Below are 22,568 nucleotides of genomic sequence, written 5' to 3'. Positions count from 1 at the left end.
GAAGTGACGATCGTTAAAACCAAGTGACGTCAAATGATGTTTTGTTGAGGTTTGTTTGTGAAAGACAGAACAGTGGAAGCCCACCTCAAATGATCCAGCTAGCTAACTAGGTTATCTACCATAAATAGTTATCAACACTAAATGGTTATTAGTTATATATATATATATATATATATATATATATATAAAACAGTGGATATTCTAGCAAATAGCGCGACAATTAACGTAGAATTTAATCCAGGCCACTTGAAATCAGAATCCAGCGAATGGACCGAGAAGGGAACAACAGCTAGCTAGCCACATAGCAAACGTAACGGTACCGTATCAGCGTTACGTCAAGACAGTCAAGGATAAACGAGAAACGTTGGCTGACTGACTAGCAAGAAAATAAGCTGAGAGAGGTAAGAACAGTTAACTACATACCTTGCTAGATAGCTAGCTACTTGCTGGTTTATAGCTTTGTTGGTCATAGGTAACCATTCAACGCCACATTGTATGTAATGTTATTTAGATAACGTTAGCATAATAGTTAACGTATAGTAACTACCTAGCAATCCCCCTCACCTGTCTGATTTCGTTTAAACTAATGTTGTTAACTAGGTAGCAACTGCATAGAAAACAAACGTCACAATAACACTGTGTGTGTGTGTTCCCAACTTGCCTGTTGGAGAAGGTGCAGGGAGAATGTGAAGCACTATGGCCAACTTAGAAACCTACCAGGAGTACCAACGGATTGAGGACTTTGAGGAGGACTCACCTCACGGGGAAGAGGACCTATTAGTACATGTGCCAGAGGGCCTGAGAGGTACTGTACCAGTTATATTACATAACATATCTTGTCCTAGCTATCAGGGCTAGACATAAAGCTATCTTATGGTACAATATGATTTGGTGAGAAATGTGATTTCTTGTAATGACACAGTAATGGCACGATTCTTGTTTCCTATAAGCACTAGGAATGGGAATTCCCAGGGACCTCGCGATAAGATGTTATCTCGATATTTAGGTGCCGATATGATATGCATTACGATTCTCACAATTCTATATGTATTGTGATTCGATGTTCCAAACATATTGCTCACCATATACAGTATCTGCTGCAAAGGGACGAGAGCCATGACAAAACGAGTTTTGATCAGTCATGGAAATAAAAGTGCTGAAAACAAATTGTCTTCCAATTTAAAAAGAAAATGGAGGACAAAGTATGAAGGCAAAATACTGGAGTTTTGGTGCAGGTACAGCCAACTAGCACAAACATAATATTGCAATATTGTCAAAATGACACAATGTATCATCAAAAATAAGTATCCCTATATGTAACTATCGATTCCCCCCCCCCACCCCCACCCCCATCACTCATAAGCACAGGCACAAGATTCACTTAAAGTTGTTGTTTTCTTCGATTCATACCTGATCAAAACTGTTGTTGCTGTTTTGTTGAGGGGGAAAAAAAGTAATGGTTTCTTTGAATCTCTTTTTCTCACCCCTAATTTGCAGACTCATGGCACCATATCAAGAATCTGGACAACTTTTTCACAAGAATATCCTTTTAACAAATGTTGTGATAAAACATGTTTCTCTGGCAATATACAATGCCTTCGGAAAGTATTCAGACCCCTTGACGTTTTCCACATTTTGTCAGGTTACAGCCTTATTCTAAAATTGACTAAATAGTTTTTTCCCTCATCAATCTACACACAATACCCCACAATGACAAAGCAAAAACAGTTTAAATTATTTATTTTTTGCTAATTTCCTAAAAAGTAAAAACTTAAATATCACATTTACATAAGTATTCAGACCCTTTACTATGTTGAAGCACCTTTGGCAGTGATTACTGCCTTGAGTCTTCTTGGGTATGACACTACAAGCTTGGCACACTTGTTTTTGGGGAGTTTCTCCCATTATTCTCTGCAGATCCTCTCAAGCTCTGTCAGGTTGGATGAGGAGCGTTGCTGCACAGCTAATTTCAGGTCTCTCCAGAGATGGGTGATGAGATCGGGTTCAAGTCCTGGTTCTCGCTGGTCAACTCAAGGACATTCAAAAACTTATTCCGAAGCCACCCCTGCATTGTCTTGGCTGCGTTCTTAGGGTCGTTGTCCTGTTGGAAGGTGAACCTTCGCCCCAGTCTGAGGTCCTGAGCACTCTGGAGCAGGTTTTCATCAAGGATCTCTCAGTACTTTGCTCCGTTCATCTTTGCTTTGATCCTGATTGGTCTCCCAGTCCCTGCCGCTGAAAAACATCCCAACAGCACGCTTCACCGTAGGGATGGTGCCAGGTTTCCTCCAGACGTGACACTTGGCAATCAGAGTTCCTATCTTGGTTTCATCAGACCAGAGAATCTTGTTTCTCATGGTCTGAGTGCCTTTAGAAAACTCCAAGCAGGCTGTCATGTGCATTTTACTGAGAAGTGGCTTCTGTCTGGCCACGCTACCATAAAGGCCTGATTGGTGGAGTGCTGCAGAGATGGTTGTCCTTCTGGAAGGTTCTCCCATCCCCACTGAAGAACTCTGGAGTTCTGTCAGAGTGACCATTTGGTTCTTGGTCACCGCCCTGACCAAGGCCCTCCTCCCCCGATAGCTCAGTTTGGCCCGGCGACCAGCTCTAGGAAGAGTCTTGGTGTTCCAAACTTTTTCCATGTAAGAATAATGGAGTTCATAGTGTTCTTGGGGACCTTCAATGCTGCAGAAAGGTTTTGGTACCCTTCCCTACATCTGTGCCTCGACACAATCCTGTCTCGGAGCTCTACGGACAATTCCTTCAACCTCGTGGCTTGGTTTTTGCTCTGACATGCACTGTCAACTGTGGGACCTTTATATAGACAGGTGTGTACCTTTCCAAATCATGTACAATCAATTGAATTTACCACAGGTGGACTCCAATCCAGTTGTAGGAACATCTCAAGGATGATCAATGGAAACAGGATTCACCTGAGCTCAATTTTGAGTCTCATAGCAAAGGGTCTGAATACTTATGTAATACTTATGTTTTGTAAACATTTCTACAAACCTGTTTTTGCTTTGTCATTATGTGGTATTGTGTGTAGATTGCTGAGGAAATTGTTTTATTTTCTTCATTTTAGAATAAGGCTGTAATGTAACAAAATGTGGAAAAAGTCAAAGGGTCTGAATACTTTCCGAAAGACACTGTATATGCTGTGGCTTATTGGGTTGCAAAGAAGAATTCTTTCAAGGTGATGTTTAAAATTGCAGCTTTATAATATGTGTTCCTGTACTGTCACCTAATGATCTAATTTATAAAGAAGCAATTTTAGACACAGTTTTGACAGCTTAATCTAATCCAGGCAGTATGATGTCGCTAGATACAAATGCAATTTATGATGCAGTGACTTTAAATTAGGCACTTGCCTCAGGAGAATGACTTTCAATTATGTGTGTTCTTCCAGATCAAATGCTCTGTACTTTAATGATATTGATGCCAGACTGGTTCACTTCAAGTTGCTTTGTTGTTTTTTTTCTTTCTCCATGGGTTGTATTAGGTCTACTTAAAAAATAAACATGCATTGTTATTATTCGATTAAACATCAAAGGTTACGTCAGAGTAATTGTTTTATAGGGTGTGACAACACTTAAAGGGCAATTCCACCACTTTTCAACCTGTTTCATTATCTCCAGCACAATATCATTGTCTACATATGTCAAAATGCTGAAATTCAACATTTTGTAGAAAATAATCAAATTGAAAAAGTTCTACATGATGATATCAAAGTTAAAACATAAAAAACAAGTGATTTTGAAAATGTTTGATTTGCGGTGATGTGGAGAGCAAGAAAATACCCTCCCTCTGGCTAAGTTTTAAAAATAGCTGTCTTTTTTACTTTTAAATCCTACCCTGTGGTGTTACAGAGAAGCATATTTTTGGACCTTATTGTCTTTATAGAAACGCATATGTAGACACCTCACTTATGTAGACACTGGTATGGTGTTGGAGATAATGAATATGATGTTGATGTTATGAGATGGAATTTCCCTTTAAATTCTTTGTTTTTCTTGACTTGAATTTCCACATCTATCAGTTCCATCAGAAGAATGGCTTTGCCTGTATGATGTTATCAGAGTTCTTTGAACTTTTGTAAGTATATCGATTTATTTACAATCCTCATGCTATTGTAAGATAGTTTTTACTTTTAAGACGATTTTCAAAGTTTATATCGGCTGATGTTTAACCCCAAAATCTCAAACTCCTTATTGCAGTCAGTTCCTGTTTGTGGTCACATTCACAACATTCCTGTTCAACTGTGTGGAGTATGATATCCTGTTTGCCAATCGGGCAGTGAACCATACAGGACCTGGCCAGAACCCCCTGGACAGAAACAAGGTCACTCTGCCTGATGCCATCCTACCAAGCCAGCAGTGCACTGAGAGGTACGTCAATCAGTATTGTCTTACATGGAACCCAAACCGGCTGTGCGCGTGTGCCATAGTGCATAAATGTATTTTGTCCCCCCACACCAAACGTGATCACGACACGCAGGTTAAAATAATAAAACAAACTCTGAACCAATTACATTAATTTGGGTACAGGTCTAAAAGCATTAAACATTTATGGTAATTTAGCTTGCACTTACTAGCTAATTTGTCCCGTTTAGCTAGCTAGCTGTTGCTAGCTAATTTGTCCTGGGATATAAACATTGAGTTGTTATTTCACCTGAAATGCACACGGTCCTCTACTCCAAAAATTAATCCAAACATGAAACGGTGAATTGAATCGTTTCTAGTCATCTCCTCCTTCTAGGCTTTTTCTTATCTTTACTTTATATTGCAATTGGCAACTTTAATAAATTAGGTGCATTACTGCCACTGACCTCGTTCGTCTTTCAGTCACCCATGTGGGTTTGACCAATGAGGAGATGGCACGTGGGTACCTGCTTCTATAAACCAATGAGGAGATGGGAGAGGCATGACTTGCAGTGCGATCTGCGGCACAAATAGAACTGATTTCTATTTTAGTCCTTGCCAACGCAGACGCTCGTTGGCACGCGTGAGCAGTGTGGGTGCAATAATTGAATAATATAGATTTCTACATTTATTTTGCAATTTAGTCAGCCTGTTAATAATGTGTGTGTGTGTGTGTGTGTGCGCGCGTATGAAGTTGAAGTTGGATGTTTACATATACCTTAGCCAAATACATTTAAATCAGTTTTCACAATTCCTGACATTTATTTCTAGTAAAAATTCCCTGTCTTAGGTCAGTTAGGATCACCACTTTATTTTAAGAATGTGAAATGTCAGAATAATAGTAGAGGGAATAATTTCATCACATTCCCAGTGGGTCAGAAGTTAACATGCACTCAATTAGTATTTGGTAGCATTGCCTTTAAATTGTTTAACTTGGGTCAAATGTTTTGGGTAGCCTTCCACAAGCTTCTCACAATAAGTTGGGTGAATTTTGTCCCATTCCTCTTGACAGAGCTGGTGTAACTGAGTCAGGTTTGTCGGTCTCCTTTCCCGCACACACTTTTTCAGTTCTGACCACAAATTTTCTATGGGATTGAGGTCAAGGCTTTGTGATTGCCACTCCAATACCTTGGCACCAGTCCCTCCTGCAGCAAAGCACCCCCACAACATGATGCTGCCACCCCTGTGCTTCACGGTTGGGATGGTGTTCTTCGGCTTGCAAGCCTCCCCATTTTTCCTCCAAACATAACAATGGTCATTATGGCCAAACAGTTATATTTTTGTTTCATCACGATCATGCACGATCTTTGTCCCCATGTGCAGTTGCAAACCGTAGTCTTGCTTTATTAAGGCGGTTTTGGAGCAGTGGCTTCTTCCTTGCTGAGCGGCCTTTCAGGTTTTATCAATATAGGACTCGTTTTACTGTGGATATAGATACTTTTGTACCTGTTTCCTCCAGCATCTTCATAAGGTCCTTTGCAGCTGTTCTGAGATTGATTTGCGCTTTTCACACTAAAGTACATCTCTAGGAGACAGAACACGTCTCCTTCCTGAGCGGTATGGTGGCTGCGTGGTCCCATGGTGTTTATACTTGCGTACTATTGTTCATACAGATGAACGTGGTACCTTCAGGCGTTTGGAAATTGCTCCCAAGATTGAACCAGACTTGTGGAGGTCTACAAAAAAAAATTCTGGGGTCTTGGCTGATTTATTTTGATTTTCCCATGATGTCAAGCAAAGAGACACTTTGAAGGTCGGCCTTGAAATATATCCACAGGTACACCTCCAATTGATTCAAATGATGTCAATTAGCCTATCAGAAGCTTCTAAATCCATGACATAATTTTCTGGAATGTTCCAAGTTGTTTAAATGCACAGTCAACTTAGTGTATGTAAACTTCTGACCCACTGGAATTGTGATACAGTGAATCAGAAGTGAAATCATCTGTAAACAATTGTTTGAAAAATGACTTGTCATGTGCAAGGTTGATGTGCTAACCGACTTACCAAAACTATAGTTTTGAGATTTGTGGTGTGGTTGAAAAATGAGTTTTAATGACTCCAACCTGAGTGTATGTAAACTTCTGACTTCAACTGTATATATAAACTCCCTTTCAAAAGTTTGGGGTAACTTAGAAATGTCCTTGTTTTTGAAAGAAAAGCATATTTATTTTGTCCATTTAAAACAACCTCAAATTGATCAGAAATACAGTGTAGACATTGTTAATGTTGTAAATGACTATTGTAGCTGGAAATGTCAGATTCTTTATGGAATATCTACGTAGGCATAGAGGCCCATTATCAGCAACCATCACTCCTGTGTTCCAATGGCACGTTGTGTTAGCTATTTCAAGTTTATCATTTTAAAAGGCTAATTAATTGCAATCATGTAAGCACAGCTGAAAACTGTTGTTCTGATTAAAGAAGCAATAAAACTGTTTCTCAGAACAAGAATAGACTGACAAGTTCCAGAAGAAAGGTCTTTGTTTCTGGACATTTTGAGCCTGCAGTCGAACCCACAAATGCTGATGCTCCAGATACTCAACTAGTGTAAAGAAGGCCAGTTTTATTGCTTCTTTAATTAGAACAACAGTTTTCAGCCGTGCTAATGTAATTGCAAAAGGTTTTTCTAATGATCAATTAGCCTTTTCAAATGATTAACTTGGATGAGCCAACACAACGTGCCATTGGAACACAGGAGTGATGGTTGCTGATAACGGGTCTCTACGCCTATGTAGATATTCCATAAAAATCTGCGCTTTCCAGCTAGAGGACAACATTAACAATGTCTACCCAGTTATCTCTGTTACCAGTTCAGGTTTATTGTTTTTGTACATGATCTGGCAGAAATGAAGGTGCTTGAGTGCATGATGTACACTTTCCTGATGTACACTTGTCTTACCACAACCAATGTCAGAATCTAAATCCTTTTTCATTTAAATTGTGTATTGACAAGGCCACAGTAATACCAGGGTATAAATCTAAGAGCCTGCAGAACTTCATCAGGGTTGAGAAAAGGGATTTAATTTGTCCAGCATAATGTAATTTTGACCAGTCATTCCGAGGCTAATATTTGCTTATTAGATTTGTGAGAGATGTGGTTTTACTGTAAGATAGGCTCACATTCGTGGAGCACAGAGCATTGGCCTACTTTCACATTGCCTTTGGGTTATTCTTCCACTCAGAACATTATGAGGAGTACATTTAGTTGTGTATCAGAGATGTTAATTGTAAAATGAGCTCTTTTGAGTGGCAGTCTTATTATTGTCATGTCCTATTACCTAATTGAAAGTGGTCATTAATTGAACTCATTTGGATTGCTGTCGAGCACTTAAGTCTAATTCTGTTCAATGGACCGAGGGAATGGCTGCCGTTTTAGTGAAATTTGAGTAATTTGAGTTGTTTGAGTAATGCGTGCTGAGAAACCTTGTGTTGAAGAGCTTAGTTAGTTATGCCTACCAAGCAAAAGCTTTGGTAGTCATGACTTCTCTGTAAAAGACATATCTGAACGAGAAATTAAGTTCTGTGCAACATACTGGCTTTTCAATACCGTCAACAGCGTTGAAACAATTTCTTTCAATATCTTTTATACATTTGAATATTTGTAGCTACTTTTAAGTAAGTACCTGCAGTCAACTTGTGCAATACGTTAGGAGATAAAGAAGATTGCGTGCTTCATTTCACCTGTCACATAATTTTTCATTATGAAGCTTACCTGCCGTCCCCAGTCACGTGGTGTTTGAGACTGTATAAAATGTTTGCAATGTGCTCATTAGCGCTTATTGAGCATTCTCTATGGGATTTATACAGCCTAGCAACTACTGTACATTTTAGCTGTTTATTTCAAAATACTACATTTGAGTATAAAAAATAGATTCAGTTAAGTATTTATCCTGCTATGACTGATTTATAGCCCTGCATATTCACACAGCCTTCTCCTAAAACATTTGTAAACACTAGGCAAGTTGCAACACCGCCAGCCTGTAGTGGATGACTGGTTCCTGGAGCAGGTTATTTGTGTATCTGTGTTCAGAGTAGTACCAGGGAAAACCATGTAATGGATAGTCCCTGAATGGTGAGACTCAGTAGCTGGAAGGAATCACTGTGAAATCTGGGCAGGCAGCCTGTGGACCACATGACATCCCCTAGTACTGCAGCAAGACCCAGACCCCACCACAGCAAAATCTTTTTCCAAAATGGATAAACCATCTTTCTTGTCTTTTGCAATATCGTTAATCTGATTCTGCTCACAATCCTAGACTGCGGGGTTATAGTAGACCCCCCCCCCCCTTAAAAACTTCAGTGACTGAATGGGTGTTTATATAGAAGATGATTACACACCACTGCTAGGAATTCTAACCCAGGAACAGTATGTCCCACCATTTTAGAACTACTGACTTAGTCTGCTTCCCCCAACTCCTCTCTATTTCATCATTGAGTTGGTCTCAAAATTAAAGAGATGTCACACAAATCAGGAAGTAGCCTAACTTTGTGACAACGCTGTTTGTGTTTGGTTTTTCATTTCAAAATTAAACTCCTGCATTTGTTTATTCTCCTGAATATGTTTACCAGGATGGCTAGCTAGATAATAACCTGTGTGTGACTTGAAATGGGATACTTTACCAGCTGATTCTTAGTAATTCTCTGATACGCAGGAGAGACTGTTACTGAGACATATCCAAGCTACAAACTGTGAACAGGAGTGCAGTATCTGAAGATACCTCTCAGTAGAGCCTTGCACGGGCATGAATTTTAAGCCCGAGCCCTACCCATGCAAGCGACGTTCAGGCCCTACCCAGGCTCGATTGCTTCTGCCAAATCAGAAATAACTTCCACCATTTTGTAAGTCCATTAGCTGCTCCTCTGTGTCACTCTGCATGCACTCAGCTTATGGCGGCCTGTGAGTATCCATAGCAACGGCGCCACTTGGGCTGCTCCGCTTAATGAAGAGCCATGAGACAGCAGTTAGCTGTTAGCTACTTTTCGTCATCTCTAAACTTATTTTTTGTGAAATAATCTCTCGTCTTATATTTGACGAGGTTAAAGCATTTCTGACACAATGTTATGATCTTAGTCAGACATGTCTACTGCGCAGCAGAGCACGTGCAAATGACTCCGCTTCAAAATGTTAGTGATCAATTTAGTGATAACCGAGCCCTGCCCTTACCCTAGTTATTGATGAAAAAACATGCCCGTCGGGCTGGTCGGGTAGCAGAGCTCTACCTCTCAGGCCCCACAGCTTAATTACAACATGTGGTTGGTTCAGGTCACCCGTGAGGAGTCTTAAAAGCAACAGATTCATAAGGCTCCTTTACTCTCATTTGTAGATGGTTATTTTGATCATACATCAATGGTGAAAATTAATGATTTTGACCTGCTCTTTATGCAGCTGATGAATGGCTCGTGCCATCTTCCCACACCCATGCATTTTCCACTACGTGGAATGAACCACTGATGTCAAACAGGGGCCAAAAACACAAATCTCTTAAATATACATTTTCCCCCCTTTTGTCATCCTTTCTTTTCCTCTGTAGGATCCAGGAGAACAGTTGGATCATCTTCCTGCTCATCATGGCAGCCATCTTCTGGGTCTACCGGATGATCAAGGTCTTCTGCAACGTCCTCCACTACTGGGAGATCCGACAGTTCTACATCAAAGCACTGAAGATCAGAATGGTAAGGCGTGATCCCAGTCTCATGAAACTGTGATCTGCCAACTGGTTCAAGGTAGTTTTAGTAACTGTTTTAGCAAAATAAGATTGCTTGGATTACAATGGTTTCAAAAGACGCCAAGATAAATGTTTGTGGTCGTGCCCACCCGCCTTACTCACGAGTCCCTCTGAACACCTTTGACCTCTGCCCTTTCGCCATTTTAGGGCGAGCTGTGTAACTTCACATGGCAGGAGGTGCAGGACCGTCTGATCAGCCTGCAGCGGGAGCAGCAGATGTGCATCCACAAGAAGGAGCTAACTGAGCTGGACATCTACCACCGCATCCTGCGCTTCAAGAACTACATGGTAGCCATGGTCAACAAGTCCCTGTTACCTGTACAGTTACAGCTCCCCCTGTTGGGCAATCTGGTGTTCCTCACCCAGGGCCTCAAATACAACTTTGAGCTGATTCTCTTCTGGGGTCCGGGGTCGCTTTTCCAGAACAAATGGAACCTGCACCCCAAGTACAAACGTGCAGGCAACCGTCTGGAGCTGGCCCAGCAGCTGAGCCGGGTCATTCTTCTGATGGGCGTGGCCAACCTGCTCCTCTGCCCCTTCATCCTGGTGTGGCAGGTGCTCTACGCCTTCTTCAGCTACACTGAGGTCATCAGGAGGGAGCCGGGGAGTCTGGGAGCACGCCGCTGGTCCCTGTACGGCCGCCTCTACCTGCGCCACTTCAACGAGCTGGACCACGAGCTGCACGGCAGACTGGGTCGCGGCTACAAGCCCACCTCCAAGTACATGAACTCGTTCACCTCACCGCTGCTGACCGTGCTGGCCAAGAACGTGGCGTTTTTCTCGGGCTCGGTGCTGGCCGTGCTCATCGCACTGACCGTGTACGACGAGGATGTTTTGACCGTGCAGCATATCCTGACCGCCATCACTGTGCTGGGAGTGGTCATCACCATCACCAGGTGAGTGAGGAGACAAAATGGCATCCACAGGGGGAATGGTGACCTCTCGGGATGATCTTGTACTGGTTGTGTTTTGTTCAAAGAAGTCGTTCCTTCCCGCTTCCCATTGCGGATGAGTTGGTATGGAACAGCTCAACCTAGTTTCCAGAATATGGTTGCCACTCCACCAATTCTAACAAATCTGATGAGGAATGAGCGAGGGGGGGTAGAAGGGAGGGAGCTCTAGGGAACGTCTATCCATAAAGAAATTCAGCCTGTTAAACCCACAAACATCTAGAAGAAAAAGAAACGCACACCTATTAAGACGAGGTGCTGGCTAGCGGAGTAGAAGACTTGAAAATAAAAGAGAGCCGCACTCTCTAGGAGCTCAGATGCAAAAGTTTAATTACCAACGTTTCGACAGCCAAGCTGTCTTCATCAGGGTATAATCACAAACACTGTGGGATGACTCGTTTATATAGTGTCAAAAGACACAGGTGTTTGTAAACATGGCCAAGAGTGGCCTAATATCATTGGTTAATAAATCAAATATTAAAATGTCATACAAAGTGCAGCATACAAACAACAAATGGATAGCATACGATCATAGATTAATTTGACTACACAAGCTTACAAACAATTACAATGGCAAAGTCGCAATAATCACAAGAATGGCTTCAGATCAAAGTCTACGTTGAGACCGAAGGGCGCAAGGGTCTTTAAATTAAAGATCCAGGCAGCCTCTCGTTTTAACAATAAATTATCAAGGTCACCCCCTCTCCTAGGGAGGGTGACATGTTCGATGCCAATATAATGCAGAGACGAAATCGAGTGGCCTGCCTCCAAGAAGTGGGCTGCAACTGGATAAGTAAAAAATTTACACCTAGTGGTGCTACGATGCTCTGAGATACGTACTTTTAATTCACGCTTTGTTTTACCTACATAATTTTTACCACAAGGACAAGTTATAAGATAAATAACTGCCTTAGTGGAGCACGTAATAACACCTTTTATTGGGATCGATTTCCCTGTTTGTGGGTGTTTGAAGGATCTACATTTATAAGTGCCATTGCATTGAGCACAGCCATTACATTTGTAATTTCCATCCAGTAGGGGCGCAAATAGACGTTGTTCAGGAATATCTTGGGGTGGTAAATCAGAGTTTACCAATTGGTCTCTGAGATTTCTACCCCGCGAGAATACGACCAAGGGAAGGTCCGAAAACACATTACCGAGACCATCATCGGATTTTAGGATGTGCCAATGTTTGTGAACAAAACCCACAAACATACCAGTCCGTCCATGATCTATGTCATATGTGTTGTGTGAAAAAGAGAGATGACGTCTGTGTGAATATGCCCTCTCAGGTCGTTCATCCCAGACGAGCACATGGTGTGGTGCCCGGAGCAGCTGCTGCAGTGTGTGCTGGCTCACATCCACTACATGCCAGACCACTGGAGGGATAACGCCAACAAGAGTGAGACCCGGGACGAGGTGGCACAGCTGTTTCAGTACAAAGCGGTGGGTGAGAAGGGCCAGACAGTAAATAGACGGCTCATTGGCTTCACCTTAGATGGAAAGGAATTACTGAACTTTATATGGCTTTTAGGTACGGTCTGAGATTAAATTGTCCTTGTAACAGACATGTAAGGGTTTAACATAGGCTGACTTATTTGAATGACTCAATACCTAAACAAGTGCTTTAATTGTAAGTAGTTATTTATGTACACTCCAATTCCAATGAATTCACCATAATATGACACTCCCCACACAGGAATGAATTGATGTTACAGCACTTTAAACATTTGTTTGAGTGATACTATGTAAAGTAGTCAGACTTGAGATCCGAGTGCTTCGCTGTTCTAGCAAATCTCTCATTGACGTCAATGAAGGATGGCGCAGGCTATACGCTATCAGACACCCAAGAACGTCTAGTCATTGCTAGTTAGCATTGGCTCGCACAACTACCTCCAACTTCCTGCGTACCGATCACCGAGACACATAAATGGTATGCGCGAGTTCATCTGACTCTGGGGAAATAGATTAAGGGCATTACCAAAATCCCAAAGTATCCCTTTTTAAAGCGTGCGGATCTGAAGTCTGAACATATCTTCCCAATGCGAATCCCTTTCTAGTGTAACTCACCAGTGTTCTGTCTGTCTGTTTAGGTGTTCATCCTGGAGGAGCTGCTGAGCCCCATCGTCACGCCCTTCATCCTCATCTTCCTCCTGAGGAACAAGTCCCTGGAGATCATCGACTTCTTCAGGAACTTCACCGTGGAGGTGGTCGGAGTTGGCGATATCTGCTCCTTCGCACAGATGGACATCCGTCGCCACGGAAACCCACTGGTGAGTTCAGGTCGCCTCTGCGGCTTTACCGTTCGCTCATTTGGGATGTTTACCGTATTGGGAAAGATTTGTTGCGTCGTTTGTATTGAAATGAGTGTTGGCGTGTTGAAATGAGAGACTAACGCGGTTAATTGTCAGATATCGCCAAGTTATCAGTCATACTGTACATGCTATTACAAATCAGTTTCACTTTGTGTGTGTTGTTGTTGTCCTGATATTAGTGACCTGTATAATGGTGTTAATTCATATTTTTGTTGGGCAAAGTTCCTGTGAGTGATGTATAACCACCCGGTTGTCTTTTCAGTGGATGTCAGAGGGCCAGACAGAGGCATCTGTGTACCAGCAGGCTGAGAACGGCAAGACTGAGCTGTCCCTGATGCACTTCACCATAAAGAACCCCCACTGGCAACCCCCACAGGAGAGCTCAGTGTTCATCAGCCATCTAAAGGAGAAGGTGCACCAGGACGCTCAGGGAGGACCCCCCACCCAGCTGCTGCTCTCTGAGGCCCCGCTCTGCTCCTCACTGCTCTCCAACGAGTCCGGCAACGCAGTGAGTGACTAACTCACCACCACCAATTCCTAGTCAGTCACAGTTCGTACACAGGAAGATATTTGCTTCAACACTCTGTATCAGCACCCCTACTCTCATTCAAACGGTTTCATCCAACAATGATGTCAATGTATTGTCATTTCTCAAAGATTTTTGTTTAGTATTGGATTACATTATGTTGTGTTATTTGTCAGCTTTCTTGTATACTGACCTCTGTATCTCTGGGTTATGTTTTCCTGTCCAGCCTGACAACCTATTGGCCAGTGTCCTGGCCCACCCTATTCTGACCGCGTCAGGCCTACCCGGCCGAGACCGCCGCTTCGTCCCTCCCAGCACGGCTGCCTCAGCCGCCGCCAGCGTCCTGGCCTCGCTGTCCATCTCCCACTCCCAGCTCCCCCACGCCAGCCGATCCCACTCGCATGTTCTCCTGCCCTCCACCCACCCCGACAGCACCATGTACTGCAGTGACCGCACTGTCATTGACAGGTAGATAAACAGACTCCACGCTCTGCAAATGCACTCCACAACACACAGTGTTTAGGTTGTTCTATAACACAAAAGTTTTGCTTGATTGGATACTTGCATGCCAAAAGTGTGTTATTGATTTGATATTGAGGTTAGTTGAAAGTGGGTGGATTAAGTGCTGAATTTTTTTTAGATGTTTTTTTAGGCTTGCTAATAATAGCTTGTTGTTATTTCCTCAGCATGTCAGCCAGTGACTCTCGGATCAGGAGCACGACGATGCTTTCAGAGTTTGCCTTGGCCGAGATGAGTCTCCATGCTATTTACATGCATGAGGTAGGTAACCTCAAAGGGATGACCTCAGGGTCCTTATGTTTATTTAACTGGGACACTAGGGCTGTCCTCTACTAAAAAAAAATCTTGGTCGACCAAGAGTCGTCTGTTCTTTCGACCAATCGGCTGGTCAAAATTTTAAAAAGCGTGTTATTCCATATAAATCAAATCACATTTTATTTGTCACATACACATGGTTAGCAGATGTTAATGCGAGTGTAGCGAAATGCTTGTGCTTCTAGTTCCGACAATGCAGTAATAACCAACAAGTAATCTAACTAACAATTCCAAAACTACTGTCTTATACACAGTGTAAGGGAATAAAGAATATGTACATAAGGATATATGAATGAGTGATGGTACAGAGCAGCATAGGCAAGATACAGTAGCTGATATCGAGTACAGTATATACATATGAGATGAGTATGTAAACAAAGTGGCATAGTTAAAGTGGCTAGTGATACATGTATTACATAAGGATGCAGTCGATGATATAGAGTACAGTATATACGTATGCATATGAGATGAATAATGTAGGGTATGTAAGCATTATATAAGGTAGCATTGTTTAAAGTGGCTAGTGATATATTTACATCATTTCCCATCAATTCCCATTATTAAAGTGGCTGGAGTTGAGTCAGTGTGTTGGCAGCAGCCACTCAATGTTAGTGGTGGCTGTTTAACAGTCTGATGGCCTTGAGATAGAAGCTGTTTTTCAGTCTCTCGGTCCCAGCTTTGATGCACCTGTACTGACCTCGTCTTCTGGATGACAGGCAGTGGCTCGGGTGGTTGATGTCCTTGATGATCTTTATGGCCTTCCTGTAACATCGGGTGGTGTAGGTGTCCTGGAGGGCAGGTAGTTTGCCCCCGGTGATGCGTTGTGCAGACCTCACTACCCTCTGGAGAGCCTTACGGTTGAGGGCGGAGCAATTGCCGTACCAGGCGGTGATACAGCCCGCCAGGATGCTCTCGATTGTGCATCTGTAGAAGTTTGTGAGTGCTTTTGGTGACAAGCCGAATTTCTTCAGCCTCCTGAGGTTGAAGAGGCGCTGCTGCGCCTTCTTCACGATGCTGTCTGTGTGAGTGGACCAATTCAGTTTGTCTGTGATGTGTATGCCGAGGAACTTAAAACTTGCTACCCTCTCCACTACTGTTCGATCGATGTGGATAGGGGGGTGACACAGCCTATGTGTTTTTAATAAAATCAACTATATGTAGGCTACTAAGCTTGTCTGATGCTTTAAGCACACCGATTAAATAATTAAGACACAGATATTACACAAGAGGGAGCAAGAGATCAAGGTAGCCTAACCAGAAGAAACAAAACTTGTTCCCGAACCACCACCTCCCGTTGATGCTTCTGGCCTTCGCAGATTCTGCCATTACACTCCCGAAGTTGCCAGTAATAGGCTATACCAGGGGTCTGCAACCTTTTTCCCATTTGGAGTGCCAATTTATCTTGTCATTTCTACCGATCCGCGTGCCAGTTATGATTTTCATATGCACATTTTCCTGGAACAGTTTCATTTCTTTTATAATAAAGTTGTCTCAAAATTATTGTCATGTGATTTAATAAAACTTATATCTAAATGAAAAATTATACAAATCTTAATCAAATATTGCCATTGCCAACTTTTTAGTTAAAACATTTTTTTGATTGAACCTTTATTTAACTAGGCAAGTCAGTTAAGAACAAATTCTTATTTACCCCGGGCCACACCCTAACGACGCTGGGCCAATTGTGCGCCACCCTATGGGACTATGTAAAATAACCATACATAAAGCCAACAAATAAAAACGTTGCAGCTGACTACGCATGACCTTTCTGCGAGGAACTTGAAACATTGTACTAACAAATTTGCAACATTGTATAAAATATTAAAGTGTTCTGGAGTTTCATGAGCCAGTGAGCTCTGGACAGGCACATCTGTAGGCTATTTGCGCAAGGGATAATAAGTAATCAGGTAGGCCTATTTTATGACGTTTCCACCGGATCAGAGCATGACTTTTTTTTTTCCCTTCCTTTCTCGCTGGATGATTATCAAAAGGGAGCGAGCTGGAAATATTTTTCAAGTATGCTACATTAAGGAACTATTGTCATTCTCAATGGATATAAAAACAGACCTCCTTTACTTGCTGTTTTGAGGTGAAGATGTCACTCCCTGACCTTAGAGATACTTTTAATTCTCTATTTGGTTAGGTCAGGGTGTGTCTAGGGTGGGCAATCTCTGTTTTCTATTTCTTTGTTGGCCTGGTACGGTTCCCAATCAGAGGCAGCTGTCTATTTTTGTCTCTGATTGGGGATCATATTTAGGCAGCCTTTTCCCACATGTGGTTTGTGGGATCTTGTTTTTGTGTAGCTGCCTGTGAGCAGCCCAGAACAACACATTTCGTTTTCTTCTGTATTGTTTTTGGTGAGTATCATATTTATTAAACACGTGGAACTCTTAAGTACGCTGCGCCTTGGTCCATTCATTCAGACGAGCGTGACAGAAGAAAAAATTACTTAGAAGCTCCACAGCTCATTAGTGGTGGTGAGTTAAGACGATCAGAAATACTATCAGATCCCCAAATGGGCACATTTATAGGCCTACATTTGCATGCAGGCCCGGCAGCCAAGGCTTACTTCTGTGCGTAATCGGGTGTGTATCCTTGATCAACATTGACAGGAGCGCTCCAAACAAAACAGTGAATAAATTGACCGCTCGTAAATGGAATGAAATAAACCAAAACTTGTTTCTCACAATTGTAGCCTAAGTTGAACCCTCTGCAGACAGCGTGTCCACCCTGACAATGAGAACTGTAAAATACTACAATAATAATAATATTGACTGCATTAACAGAAATTACGTTAACCAAACATACATTGTAGATGATAAATTATGGGAATTAACAGTAAATGTACTACTGGTGATACTGGTATGCCATCTCCACGGCCTCCAACGGATTAGTCCACTGAAACAGGCGTCAATCAAGACGTGCCATAAAAAAAAACAAGATTTGTGCAACTGTTCGACTAAAAAATTCTCAGTCCACCAACAGACTATCGACCAGTCGACTAAATGGGGTCAGCCCTAGTACGCACACACAAACACACAAGTGTGTCCTTTTCTGTCTCTAGGTCCACCAACAGAACTCGCTCCCCCACCAGAGGACATCAGGCCAGTGGCAGAACCCAATGCCAATGAGAGATCTAATCAGCAACACGGGTACGTAACAGTCATTCATCTGTTTTACTTAGGATCTTGGCTAAGTCAGATGGAGCATGTCGGGTTATGACATCCAGTTTATCAACTGTCTTATACGCCGACCCTCTATGCAATCAGGTTCGCAGACGCACAGCGGCCACACAGCAGTCCACCTGTCTAGTATGCCCACCCCGCTGCGTCTGGGAGGCTGGACGGAGGAAGAGGAGGAGGATGCAGAGGAAGAGGAAGTCCTCAACAGGGGATCGACTCCTAAACAGGACTCCAGGAGTAGTTGTTAAAGTGCCTTAAATAAAGGGGTGTGTTCCATCTTACCTCTATTTCCTACACACAGTTGTGTGATACAACAAGCAAACTGCTGTGAATATCTTTATAACCAGTAATAACCCAAAATATTGTAGTTTTCAGCTGTTTGAAGCTGATAACCGAAAGCAAAAAGAAGCAAAAAAGAAACTTAGAGGGGAGGCATAGAAATCTTGCACATAGAATGGATCTACCGCTTATCACACTTGCTTTCAATGAGAATGACAGATCTATAACTCTAATTTCTATCTGAAATGTCAGGTCATACTCACAACTACGTAATGGACCTTAAAAAAAAGTGTGTGTGGCTGATTGTCTTCTCTCCTCTTCGTTTGCAGTGTTTCCACTCCTTTCTCGATGAACATTGTGGCCTTAGATGATCTTGTTGGCGAGTATTATGACATGACATCACATAACACAACACGGCAGTTGGGAGAGCTCATTGGATAACCATTGTCTCAGTCTCCAACCCACTACCATGCCTCTCCTATCACATCAGGAGTTGTTGTGGCATCAGGGAAACTGACCTGTCTTCCATCCCTCTCACCATGTCATCATTTTGTTATAAAATGTATAAATGTTGCTCATAGAGGACTGGAGTCTGTGTGTGTTTGTGTGAGTGTGAAAGAGCATTGTGTGTGTGTGTGTTTAGAACTCGGGGAACGGGTGGCATGCACAGCCAGGAGACTTGCAGGGCAGGCTTGAGCATGGAACATAGCAACACCTGTCACACTTTTGTTGCATTTCTTCGTGTGTTTCTTTTTTTAAAAATGTTTTATTTGCGCATCTGGGAGTTTTACAATGTGGGTCTGGGTTCACTTTCTCATGGTGGAAATGGTGTCTTACCTGGTGCTGAAGAGAGTACGGAGTGAAGGTCTCATACTAGCTGCCTGACCATTTTCACTATATGAGGAAAGTTGAGGGCAAAATTATACATTGGCGTATTTGGCCATTACTTATTATTGCTTGACATTTGTAAATACACTTTAGCGTCTTATGTTCTGTCAGTTTTAATGATTGGGAAAGATGCGAAGTAATGCGGTGACCTGAAGTAGGCTGCAACTCTACTACTTAGGTCACCAATAGGACCCCACAAGAAAATCTGACAAAAGCCTACAGATGGACTAGATTCATTAACCACATTTCTAAACTGGACATAATGTCATTAAAAACTGATGTCTATGACTTTAATGGGCCTAATACCATGTTTTTGTCAGTATTAAGTTATTTATCTTCTTTTTAAAGTCCTTGGTGACCCTAAAACATTATTTAACAGGTAATAACTTGATTATTCTGTATCAAAGGATCACCAATCTTCTGTCTCCACTGGCAACAGAGGTGTATTACTTCACAAACGCACGAAGATCAAGATGACATATTTGCCCAGGCAGTAACTACTTTGTTGTGGGTAGCGATGAGAATAGGCAGAGATGCATATCATGTACAGTGAATCATTAAGTGTTGTTGATTTTGCATGTACTGCTCAGCATGTTGTTCACAGAACCCTTCCCCCAATGTCCACACGAGAAGTCAACTTTTTATTATAAGGGCTGTTCTTAACATTGTCATTACAGCAGTTGGAGTTTGTGGTTTGACTTTATTTGTAAGTTAATCCTATGTCAGCATTTTTACTTTTCTCAGAGAACAGCCTAAGATGTCATTTTAAATAAGATAATTCTCCCTTTGTCGTCCCAAATATTTAAACTGTCCAGATTTCTGAGATATGACCTATAATTAATTATTTAATTAATGACCAACATGAGTAAAATAGTAATTATGTTAAGAAGCAGCTTTTCTGTGTTGGAGTGGTAACAGAAAGTTTTGGGTGTATACCGGTCATGCAAATAGACAGCTGATTGGCCAGCTCAGCCAATGGGCCAACATGATATCGTATTATATGCCAAAATTGCAAACATTTTTTAATGGTCTGTTTGAGATAGTTTGATGTGGGGTTTTTGAAGTCCTTTTTTCTCTCTTCAATTTATGTTTTGTCCACAAATACAAGTATAGTATGAGTCAACTTTTTTTTAAAGTTAGATTTTCCCTGGACAGTTACTTTAAGTTATGAATATCTTTAGTATTTCATATTTAATTTAGCATTTATTGTTTTCCTTAAGAAGTCATCTTTATAGTAAATACATTCATACCAAATATGATTGGGATCTAATTTTAATAATATATATTTTTTAATTCTTAAATTTGCCCCATGTAAAACGCATGTATTGTCCTGGATGTAATTCTCATGCAACATTGAACAAAACTGATTATTTATTTTTTTGTTTTTGTCTTTGACACAACATTTTTGGATATGCAGCTTCGAAATTAAACAATCCTTCATGTGTGCTTTAGCACCACTTAGTGGTTTCATCAGTACAGTACAACTCAAAGGAAAGCAAACATGTTTGTGTGTAAATGCTGAACGTAACCCACCCATCACCCCGAGAAATGTATCCTTGTTACTGTAGCCAGAACTGCTTATTGAAACGTTACACAAAAGCTCCGTCGCTGCTATCCATGCCCGGCTGATCCAGTAACCTAGAGCACATCTATATGTATATCTCTGTATCCACCACTACTGTAAGACTTTAGAGAGCACAGGTGTTTGACGACTCTTTTCTTCATTTCGTTTTCTATATGTGTGTTTCGAAGGGGTGTGAGTGTAGTCATCAGTCTAACTATGCTAAGCCAACATTGACTCAAACGTTTTGCACTGACTGAAATTAAAAATGTCTATTGATCGATACCTGCATTACACTACATTTTAGATAGGTCCTGTGGAGCTGGGGTCTCAAAGGGATAGTGAGTGGAACTCCCATCCTCAGTGGCCTCTCTCGCAGTATGTATAATGTGCATATAGCATCACCATGCGTAGTATTGTTATCGTCCACACTGTGGGCCTATCGCGTACCTGGTTGTTGTTACCTCTGGTCAGTAAAAGTTCAGCCAGTAGGGGAAATGTCTAAATGTTTTCAGTAACATTTTAGGCCTAGTCAATGCTACAATTGGTATTGGCTGTTGGTGTTCCATTTGTCATTACTGATGTATTGAGTTTTAGTTGTGGAGACATGATAGGTCATGTGTCTTGCCAGTTTCCATAGCTAGATCTCACTGCCTCACTTCTCTTTGTTTATTATGTAGCTTTATTTTGAGCAGTGCCTTAGGGTTGGCGTTAGTTCCTTATTAGAAACCATTGTATGTAAACCATCAGATCAAATTTGACTTTGTATTTTAGCAGGACGTGATGTACAGTATTTATTTTGGCAGGTTGGTCATGTTTTTGCATCAAATATACAGTGGGAATTGTATTCTAATATTGTGGATGAGGCTTGTGTAACAACAGACTGCTATTTGACATCAAAGTAGTCAAATCACCTTCACTTGATAAGAGAATTAATCTGATCAAAGTTTTTGTTTTGCACTGTCTGCCTTCCCGATCCAAAAGAAGCTGTTGGAGTGTTTTATACCCTTTTCAATGAAGTTGAATGATTTGTTTTATCACATCCTTGTGTCTCCCCACTCAATATCATCGCTTCTTATCCACTACAAACCAGTAAAAAAAAAATATATATATATATATATTTGACTGGTACAAGGTGCTACGTTTTCGTATTCTAGTGTTAAATAGTTTGAGGCATCTTGTTTTCTTTGTTACTTAGGTGTTTTTGTTTGTTTTGTTAATTTAAGGAACACTAGCTGAGAAGAAACCATGCCAAAATGACTTGTTTTCAACACAGCTTTATCATACATATTGTGTTTGTTTTCTGTAACTGAATAGAGGCGAAGGAATTCTTATTTCGTGTGTATTTAATCATTGAAGTGTGTTCCGAGATGTAATGTACTTTGAAATAAAAAATGTAATATACGTTCTATTCTATGCATTTATTGAGTTGGAAATGTTTTCATTAGCACAAACTTTCCAAATGTAATTCCTAAACTGACATTAAACATGAAATAAATACACAATTCACAGACATGAAATAAATTAATATTTTTTTCCCTCAGATTATTAGTGTGATAACTAGCAGTGGTGATTTTTAGCATGTAAATCGTGATGAGCAAACACCATTTTATTTTATTTGATATGCATGACAGCAAAGCCACTACACAACAAGGGAACACTTAAACAACACAATGGAACTCCAAGTCAATCACACTTCTGTGAAATCAAACTGTCCACTTAGGAAGCAACACTGATTGACAATAAATTTCACATGCTGTTGTGCAAATGGAATAGACAACAGGTGGAAATTATAGGCAAGTAGCAAGACACCCCCAATAAAGGAGTGGTTCTGCAGGTGGTGACCACAGACCACTTCTCAGTTCCTATGCTTCCTGGCTGATGTT

At 41.4% G+C, this 22,568-nt stretch overlaps 1 protein-coding gene across 2 annotated transcripts; it reads left to right on the top strand.

Moving 5' to 3' along the window:
* The first annotated feature begins 45 nt into the window (after nucleotides 1–45).
* On the top strand, nucleotides 46–22,091 carry LOC112226797 (autophagy-related protein 9A). 2 transcript variants are annotated; one of them, XM_024391352.2, is made up of 15 exons: nucleotides 46–401; nucleotides 674–805; nucleotides 1,498–1,541; nucleotides 4,028–4,092; nucleotides 4,215–4,385; nucleotides 9,953–10,094; nucleotides 10,295–11,043; nucleotides 12,390–12,543; nucleotides 13,191–13,370; nucleotides 13,675–13,920; nucleotides 14,165–14,406; nucleotides 14,625–14,718; nucleotides 17,837–17,924; nucleotides 18,042–18,220; nucleotides 18,563–22,091. In XM_024391352.2, the coding sequence occupies exons 2-14, from the start codon at nucleotides 697–699 to the stop codon at nucleotides 18,200–18,202; spliced, it is 2,445 nt and encodes an 814-aa protein (XP_024247120.1). In that variant the 5' UTR covers nucleotides 46–401; nucleotides 674–696; the 3' UTR covers nucleotides 18,203–18,220; nucleotides 18,563–22,091. The 2 variants fall into 2 exon arrangements, with proteins under 2 accessions (XP_024247120.1, XP_024247121.1); XM_024391353.2 differs by having other exon boundaries at nucleotides 671–805.
* Nucleotides 22,092–22,568: the final 477 nt, after the last annotated feature.

Source organism: Oncorhynchus tshawytscha, linkage group LG28, assembly GCF_018296145.1.
Source record: "Oncorhynchus tshawytscha isolate Ot180627B linkage group LG28, Otsh_v2.0, whole genome shotgun sequence".
NCBI classification, from domain to species: domain Eukaryota; kingdom Metazoa; phylum Chordata; class Actinopteri; order Salmoniformes; family Salmonidae; genus Oncorhynchus; species Oncorhynchus tshawytscha.
Note: the sequence above shows the minus strand (reverse complement) of the source record. Positions and strands in the feature narration are given on the sequence as shown.

Coding starts and splice junctions, on each gene's coding strand:
- LOC112226797 (XM_024391352.2), top strand. CDS start 697: ATGGCCAACTTAGAAACCTACCAGGAGTACCAACGGATTGAGGACTTT. Junction 13,921..14,164: donor CCAACGAGTCCGGCAACGCA/GTGAGTGACTAA, acceptor TTTCCTGTCCAG/CCTGACAACCTATTGGCCAG. Junction 17,925..18,041: donor AGATCTAATCAGCAACACGG/GTACGTAACAGT, acceptor CTATGCAATCAG/GTTCGCAGACGCACAGCGGC.